Below are 9094 nucleotides of genomic sequence, written 5' to 3'. Positions count from 1 at the left end.
AAAATAAAATATGAGAATTAAATAAAATCCCACTGAAGTCTTAGATTAGCGTGAGACTTACGAGAACCAAGTATGCTATTCAATGTTACAACACATTCGTGCAATGTGTTGTAACATTGAAAGGACATAAAATTATTTCTTTATTTGTTTTCAATTATCTCTTACTAGTTGTTTTACCCGGCTTCGCTCAGTGATTGTAATATAATTTTTTTTTTTATTAAATTTATTTGAATCGAAAAAATATAATATTCAACCAATTGAATTGTCGTCATAGAAACTTTGTTTTGTTTACGAAGTTCCCAACCAAAGATACTGTGGGTCTCGGGGGAACAGGGTAGTTCCTCCCCCACGTGTTAGGGCCGAATGCTCGAGTGACAGCTCCACTGCCGTAACCATGGCGACCGGTGTTGCCACCCTCTTCTATGGGGTCGCCACATCACTCCCTCCCCAGCGACATTGCGTAGCCGTCGCGACAACTACGGGATGTAGCTGTCCAGATGGGCTGGCCACCGGACTCTCCTGCCAGTCCGTGTGGTTGCTTGTCGGCCAGTTTCTTGCTGTGGTTCTGCATTTTCTTGGGGGGCTCTCTCTGCTCTCTCTGGGGGCTCTCCGCTGCTTTCCATGTATGCCGGCTTTATGCGGTCTACCGATACGGTGACATTGGAATCCTTAATTCTCAGTGTGAAGAACTTCGGTCCCCTCTTCAACACCCTGTATGGACCATCGTATGGAGGCTGTAACGGACCCTTGGCAGCATCGTGTCTCAGGAACACCTGATCACTGGTGTGCAGGTCTTTGAAGATAAAGGTTGATCTTGTTCCATGGCGCCGCGGTGGACTGGGTCTCAACCTCGCCATTTGGGACCGCAATCTCTCTGCTAGTTCCGCTGTGTTGGGTCCTCCGTTTCGTTGTGGAGCCAGAAACTCTCCCGGTAGCCGTAGCGGTTGACCATATACCAGTTCTGCTGACGTGGCATTAAGGTCTTCCTTCCATGCCGATCGGATTCCCAGTAACACTGTCGGTAGGGCTTCCGTCCACCCTTCGTCTTGGTGGCACATGATCGCGGCTTTAAGCTGCCTGTGGAACCTCTCTACCATCCCATTTGCTGCAGGGTGGTATGCGGTTGTCCTTATGTGTGTCGATCCCGTCAACCTATTCAGTTCCTTGAATAGAGTGCTCTCGAATTGTCGTCCTTGATCGGTAGTTATTCGTAGGGGGCATCCGAATCTTGCAATCCAACCACTGACGAATTTTTTTGCAACCGTTTCTGCCGTGATATCTTCCATAGGGATAGCTTCTGGCCAGCGAGTAAACCTATCAACGCATGTCAATAAGTACTTGTAACCGGCGGACTGTGGTAAGGGACCAACTATGTCTATGTGAATGTGGTCAAATCGATTTTCCGGTGGCTGGAACTCTCCCACAGGTGCAATGACGTGCCTCGTTATTTTTGATTTCTGGCAAAATATGCACTCTTGGGCCCATCTTCTGCATTCCTTCTTCATACCCGTCCAGAAATATCGTTGGGTCACTAATTTAGCTGATGCTTTTACCCCTGGGTGCGCCAATTGATGGATTAGTTCGAACGCCTGTTTCCTAAATTTCGCTGGCAAGTACGGCCGTTGCGTTTCTGAAGATACATCACAATAGATGGTCGTCTCTTCGCCTGGAATAGGTATCTTGGCAAACTGCTTGTCGGGATCTCGTAGCAGTTGTGACAGTTCTGTGTCATCCTCCTGCGCTCGTGCTATTGCTTGAAAGTCCATCCCGGAAATTGCTTCTATTCTTGACAGTGCATCCGCTACCACGTTTTCTTCTCCCGATACATGTCGAACATCTGTTGTGAACTGGCCTACAAAGTCTATGTGCCTAAACTGTCTTGGCGAACATTTCTCTGGCTTCTGTTGGAACATGTATATAATGGGTTTGTGGTCAGTGAAAATAGTAAAAATTTTTCCTTCTACCATATGGCGGAAATGCCGGACTGCACTGTATATTGCCAACAACTCCCGGTCGTAAGTGCTGTATCTCCTTTCTGTTCCTGACAATTTCCTTGTGAAGAATGCCAACGGCTCCCACCCTTCGGGCGTCTTCTGCTGTAGGACTGCTCCGAGTGCTACATCTGATGCGTCCGTCACCAATGCCAAGTCTGCCCCTGGTTTTGGGTGGCTGAGGAGGGCTGCGTCTGATAAGCTATCCTTGCACTTTCCGAATGCTTCTTCCAACGCGTTGGTCCATGCAATCTTTGCCTTGTCTTTCTTTTTAGATCCTTTTAGCAACTCGTTGAGGGGCGCCTGCAATTTTGCAGCACCCGGAACAAAACGCCGATAGAAGTTTATCATCCCCAAAAACTGCCTTAATTGTTCGATTGTAGCTGGTCGGGGAAATCTTTTCACCGCAGCTACTTTGTCTGCTTGGGGTTTGGTTCCATTTTCTGACACCTCGTATCCTAGAAATCTTACAGTTTTTGCTCCGAAAACGCACTTTGCTGTGTTGACTAAAACGCCATATTCTTGAAACCGTGAAAAAAGTTTTCGTAAGTGGTTAATATGTTCTTCTTCGTTTTCTGACGCTACCAGCACGTCGTCAATATATACGTAGCAGAAATCCAATCCCCTTAGGACTTCGTCCATAAACCGCTGGAAGGTCTGTGCCGCGTTTCTGAGTCCGAAGGACATAAACGGGAATTCAAATAACCCAAACGGGGTAGAAATTGCTGTTTTTTTTATGTCTTCATTGTGTACAGGGATTTGGTGGTATGCGCGCACGAGATCAATTGTAGAAAATAACTTCTTGCCATATAAGGTACTGGCGAAATCTTCTATATGCGGTACTGGATACCTATCTGGTATAGTGCGGGCATTCAACGCTCTGTAGTCCCCGCATGGTCTCCATTCTCCGTCGTGCTTAGGTACTAGGTGTAATGCTGATGACCAACTACTGTCTGATGGTCGAGCGATTCCTTCGTTCAACATGGTCTTGAAAGTCTCTTTTGCGATCTGCAACTTTTCCGGTGCGAGGCGGCGCGGCTTGCAACTTGCTGGTGGTCCTTCAGTGGTTCTGATATAATGCACAGTGTGATGTTTCATTGTTCTGTTTTTATTTCCTGTCGGCCGCGTTATCTCTGGAAACTCTGTTAGTAGATGGTGAAATGTTGATGTGCCACAAATTGCTTTCACCTGCTCTACTTTTGCTGTTCCTATTGCTCGGCCCCTCACTGAAACAGTTGTGAGATTATCCATCAGTTTCGCATTTTTCAAATCAATCAAAAGACAAAAATGTTTGATGAAATCAGCGCCAATAATAGGCCTTGATACGTCGGCTATTACAAATCTCCATTTGTATACCCGACGTAGTCCCAAGTCGACGTCTACCTCCTTCCAACCGTACGTTTTTATCGTAGATCCGTTCGCGGCGAATAGAAGGTATGATGTCGCTATTTTGCGACCCGGCAATATTGACTTCGGAAGGACACACAGGTCAGAACCGGTGTCGACTAGGAACCGTAGTTTACTGACCTTGTCTGTTACGTATAGGCGGCAAGAAGTGGGGCTGGGGCTGCTTTCCGCCATTAGCGCCTGCCCTGGAAGTTTTCCGCCTGGTTAAACCTGCGCGGTGGCGTGTTCCTGCGGCCTCGGGGACTCTGTTGTCGTGGTTGCCAGCGTCGGCTCCTCGCTGGGGAGTGTGATGGCCTTGATTCTTTCCGATTCGTCTCGTTCGTTTGTAGTAGCCGTCCCATCATCGTAGTCAGGTCATCTACCTTTTGATTTAATGTTTGGAACTCTCCCCGTGTCACATACTCATCATCGGTTTGCCGCCTCTTCTCTCTGCGGTCTGTCATCGCTGCCACGTGGGGGCTGCTGTCGTACCACCTGTCTGCCTTCCTGGCCAGCTTATCCAAATCGGTTTCGTCGCTCATTGCCAGTTGCAAGCTTAGTCCCTCTGGCAGCCTGCTCTCCCACGTGGTTCTCAGCAGATCCTCCGACATTTCCTGGGCCGCCAATATCCGGAGGTCTCTCAGGAACTGTGATGGCTTCCTGTCGCCAATTTCCTCGCGTTCGAGGAGTCTGCGATGTCTCTGTCGTTGGCCGACTCCTAACCTCTCCAAAATTTCCTTCTTCAGGAAGGTATATCGCTTGAGTTTCGGGGGGGCCACGTGGATGTCCCAAATCTCCGCCATCACCTCGCGAGGCAAACACGCGATTGTTCTGCAGTATCGCGTGTTTTCGCTAGTGATTCTGGCGGCTTCGAAGCTCGCCTCCAACTGTGCGAACCATATTTGGGGGTTCTCGGCCCAAAAGGGGGGGAAGGGGGGCACGGGCGCCCCCAAAAAGTCAAGATTTACCGTGCTTTGGTTGCGGTCGCTGTTCTCCGCGTTTTCCTCCATGTTGTTCTCCCCGCCTGCTTCGGCGGCGCCGTTGTCTGCTTCACCGTCGGACATCGTGTTTCCAAGATTGTCGGGAAGAATAGGGGGGATGGGGGTGCGCGCTGTCTATCACGTCGGGGTCACCACTGTGGGTCTCGGGGGAACAGGGTAGTTCCTCCCCCACGTGTTAGGGCCGAATGCTCGAGTGACAGCTCCACTGCCGTAACCATGGCGACCGGTGTTGCCACCCTCTTCTATGGGGTCGCCACATCACTTACATACATACAAAGTCTCTTTCGAAATTATATATTAGATGTACATATATACGAATATTATTTTGTAGCTATTATATGTACTTGGCGAACGTGAAGAGAGGGCATAACTTAATATTGCTATTAAGGCCGTTCGCTTCGCCACATCCGACTCCAGACCTTAATGTCTTGCAACGTGACACAAATTAGCCTCCATTTAAATATTTTCATAATTTTAGCCAACTGATGACTGATCAACTAGTTTAGCTGGACCGCCGCAAAAAAATTGCGTGCGCCCATACCTAATCTCATGTATAGCAGACTTTTTTGCACAGCCAAACGTCTCAGATCAACTTCATGGTCGTATGAACCGACTATTGATCAAATCCACTCTTCTTTTTTTATTATTTACATACATATATACTTCACAGGGAAGTCTGTCATCTCCGATTAGTTTCCAGGTGGTTGAGCGCATCCAATTCAGTCACAGTGCATAGTTGTCGTGTGTTGTTGAATTCTACGAACGGTGTCATTAGTGAGGGTGTCCATCCGACCGGTGGTACTGTTAGGCGACACTCGGAAGCAGCGCCCCGGAAGATCCCCCGACGCAACGGCACAAGCAATTAAAACAATATTGTCACACCCGACAATAAATGCCGCAAAAGTGTACCAACCCATATGCAAAAACGGCAACATAAGCAAACTAAGATTTTTATTGAATAACTACATAATTCAAAACCTCTAACATTTAATATCTTGTGCATATAAATGATTTATATATTATATATATTGTGAGACTTTTATATGATATAATTGCAAAAAAACTAAAAGCATAGTTTAAAATATTAACGCCGCAGTGTCGACAGCATGAACTCGTCCGGATCCGGAATGGCGTCTAATAGTCCGGCAGCATCACACCACTCGGCGAAGCTCGTGCACGGCAACAACTGCTCGCTCAGAGTTGATAGTATTTTTTCAGAGCTACGGAGAACGGTTTCATCGCCGTGCCGAATGGCTTCAGCCAGTTTCATCGGCCAATGTTCTATAGGAGTCACCGGGATACTCTGAAAATACAATTTAATTAAATTTATATATTACCCGGCTTCGTTCTATTTATTTGAATATTCGATTGTTTTTTTTATTAAATTGAACGTGACGGACTCTAAGAACCAAACAAACATACATACAAAGTCTCTTTCGAAATTATAAATTACATTTAATGAAATAAGTATATGTTACAGTTGAAGTGTATCTTCCAGTTGTAATATATTTTGACTAGTTTAAATACTTTGGTGATTATTCCGCAAACAGCCAAGTCACTAAAATCTCGATCACGGAACATCTGGCACCCAAAAACTCCATCAATCGAAAGCTAAACCGACGCGAAATATTGTACTAACGTGAACTCGAGTGCCAGATGTTTTACCAGATGGAATATATTCCATCCAACCTGGTACCAACTATCGTTATAGTTGAAGTGTATTTTCAGTTGATATATATTTTGAATAGTTGGAGTATATTTCGTCTAACCCACGTAAGTTGATTCATATGGCGAATTACATTCCAACTGATCAAAATATATTACAACTGAAAACACAGTTCAACTATAAGTTGATACCAGATCAGATGGAGAGATTAGGTTTTCGTGAAAACGTCACTCGACTAGTAAATTGAGTTGTGAAGTCACATTTTTGTTTTGAATTCATTCTTAGAACTACTAATTATCAGTAATAACATCAGAGCTGTCAAAACCTCAACTGTTATATTAAAACTGGAGCACATTATTGGAAGTGTATTTGCGCTTGCAGAGATATAATTTACTAGTTGAATTGTATCCGAATATGAATGACATAAAACGCCAGTTGGAATATATTACGACTGAAACTACACTTCGACTTTAACATATACAAAAAAAAATAGAATAAAAATTAAATTCACCTTAAACATGACATCGTAGATGAGTTGTATCAGCGAGAAGAAGATCAAGTACGGTTTGAAGTCTTCATACGGACGCGGCTCCCTCTGATCCTGTTCGAGCCCCCGCAACGGAGGTCCGGACGGTATCAACGAGCGTACCTGAGAGAGCAGAAGCAGCCGCTTCAAATGCTCCAGCCTTTCCTCTTTCCACCTACAAAAACCCATCACCATCAAAATATAACCTACAAATGAAACTACCAAAACACAAAACCGACACTCACTTAACCGGCGGCTGCAACAACATGGCCATCACGGCATAATACAGAGGACCTTCAGAGTCATGAGCCGACTCCAGCTGGCGAGCTGGAACCGCATCCAAATACGTCTGTATAGCAGTTAGCTCCCTGGCGGCGACCCTCGTCCTGAAATTGCATACACACATAATATATACCATGACACATATGGTGAGATTATTTTTGTATATAAGTACTAAAAATTTTTCAAACAAAAGGACATACATATGTAGAATACAATAGAGACATCTATGGACAATTAACAAAAATTTGAATACAACAAATTTGCAAGAAATGCATTGCGTAGGTAGCATTTTATATAAGATTCAACAAATTCGAAATGCTAATAACACGAATTTGAGAGAAACTGAAGGGCAGGATACTGATTTATTGGATCCGTCACAATAATTAAGCTAGAAAGAACGGAGAATTCGAACAGGAGACGGTCGATCTGTTTTTTTAACCCTTTGAATGCTGACCAACGACGATCGGCGTTTGGCCAACAAGTCCATCAGCCTGAAATGCACAGATGGGCGTTGTTTTTTGAGTATGTAAAAAAATAAACAAGACTACTACCCGCTAAGCCTTTCCAGGTAGCTTTGAAAAAAAATGCATTGAATATGGGTCGTGTAATCCGTATCAATGTTTATAAAGACTGGTTTACACCGAAATTTCTGAATTTATAACCATAGCAAAATTTCTCGATGGAAATCCCTAACTGCTGAGTATTTTAGATTGTGAGCATTACATTTTAACAAAAATTAAGAAGATCGAATTAAGTTTTGGAAAAATACATTCATTAATAGACTTCTTTTGTTTATTTTATATTGTTGAAGATATATAAGAGTCTAAACACACCTTTACAAAACTCGAAATCCTCGGCGGTAGTTATCTAAGGTTTGTTTGGATTAACTACAATGTTTATACCTGCTTTCTATTGGATTTCTAAATAATTCTAGTTGGAAATGTTGGCGAAATTTTCAGCGTGGTGGGCTTTCAACAGAAAAAACCTCAGCACTCAAAGGGTTAATAAACACAAGATCTCACCAGCAGCGTATTTAGTCGGGACTTGAACACACAACCTCTCTACTGGTATGCAAAATAGCTAAATGTTGTGGCTTAATATATGTATATATACGTACGTGTTTATGACGTAGAGAGCCATGTGCATCAAGCACGGCACCAGCTGCATGTTGGACAACGGACCACCGCCTCCAGTGTCCTCGTGGAATTGCTTCTCCCTGGCAAACCTAAGTAGCAGCAACTTCAAATCGTGCACTGTGCATTGGTAGCCGATGTCGCGGTGACCGGTGCTTTCCTGCAAGTAAGTGTTGTGACGGGCCAAGCAGCTGGCAAACGCAGACTCGGGAACATGAGGCCCCCAAAGCGGCAACAATCCATTGCATTTAGTCGACGCGTTTTGCAATGCAGCACTTTCCCATTCATCCCTAAAACATTACGAAGTTTTATTGGAAGTGTAAATAAAAAGATCTGCTTGGGTTAAAATTTATCATTAAGTCACATACCTGGTGCGAGCCAATCGTACGGCAGCCATGTGACATTCTACGTGGACCACGTTGAAATGAGTCACCGTCGTATACCCGAGGGTTTTCCTGACTTTCACCTCGTACTCTTCGACTCCGCAGCGTTTGGTGAATGTGTATATTCCGAGCACCTATCGATTTCAAATTATTGATTCATTCAAGTATGTACATTCAAATAAACGGGTAGCTTTCCTAACTATGCACGAATCAAATAGCTGCTATGAAGCAATTCTCTAGACTTGATCATATGTACATAAGTAATACTTCATTTAGATTTACTTTGGTAGGCTGATATTTGTAGCCTTCGCGACAGATGCAACAGACAGCTCCGGCCTCTTCCCCGAGCTCCTGGACCTGGTGGGTGAGACTGCACTGGGCAGTCACTTGACCCTTATCGTTGGTGCGCATGCCGAGAGCTCCGAGTTGTTTTTCACGCATCGCCATCGCCAATCGTTTCTTTTCCTAAAATCAAACCAAGAGCAATCATCAACATGTTCCATACTACTTCAAATCACCATCAATTCTGACGAATTACCTGTCGAGTATAATCACGAGCCTCCTGGACCTTCTTAGCGGCCTCCGGTTCAGACATCAAAGCCTCCAGCAAATTCTCGGCAAGACTGCCCACATGCTCATCAGACGACACTTGCTCCAAACGGTGCACGATCGGAATAACCTTCTCACACACGGCCATCTACAACAAAGACAACAGAAACTCAATAC

The 9094-nt window shown here is 44.7% G+C and overlaps 1 protein-coding gene across 1 annotated transcript in view; it reads right to left on the bottom strand.

The window, feature by feature from the left end:
• Nucleotides 1-219: 219 nt before the first annotated feature.
• poe (E3 ubiquitin-protein ligase-like protein poe) overlaps nt 220-9094 on the bottom strand; it is a 38146-nt gene continuing 29271 nt past the window's right edge. Inside the window, exons 76-83 of the mRNA XM_077431127.1 lie at nt 8907-9065; nt 8651-8833; nt 8354-8502; nt 7970-8275; nt 6816-6956; nt 6556-6745; nt 4641-5681; nt 220-312 (exon numbers count right to left, since the gene is read on the bottom strand). Coding sequence (XP_077287253.1) covers nt 5463-5681; nt 6556-6745; nt 6816-6956; nt 7970-8275; nt 8354-8502; nt 8651-8833; nt 8907-9065 — 1347 coding nt within the window. The 3' untranslated portion in view covers nt 220-312; nt 4641-5462. The remainder of the gene's footprint in view (nt 313-4640; nt 5682-6555; nt 6746-6815; nt 6957-7969; nt 8276-8353; nt 8503-8650; nt 8834-8906; nt 9066-9094) is intronic.

This window comes from Arctopsyche grandis, chromosome 5 (assembly GCF_051622035.1).
Source record: "Arctopsyche grandis isolate Sample6627 chromosome 5, ASM5162203v2, whole genome shotgun sequence".
In the NCBI taxonomy this organism is placed as follows: Eukaryota; Metazoa; Arthropoda; class Insecta; order Trichoptera; family Hydropsychidae; genus Arctopsyche; species Arctopsyche grandis.
The sequence above is the reverse complement of the archived record's forward strand: the minus strand, read 5'-3'. Positions and strand labels throughout refer to the sequence as shown.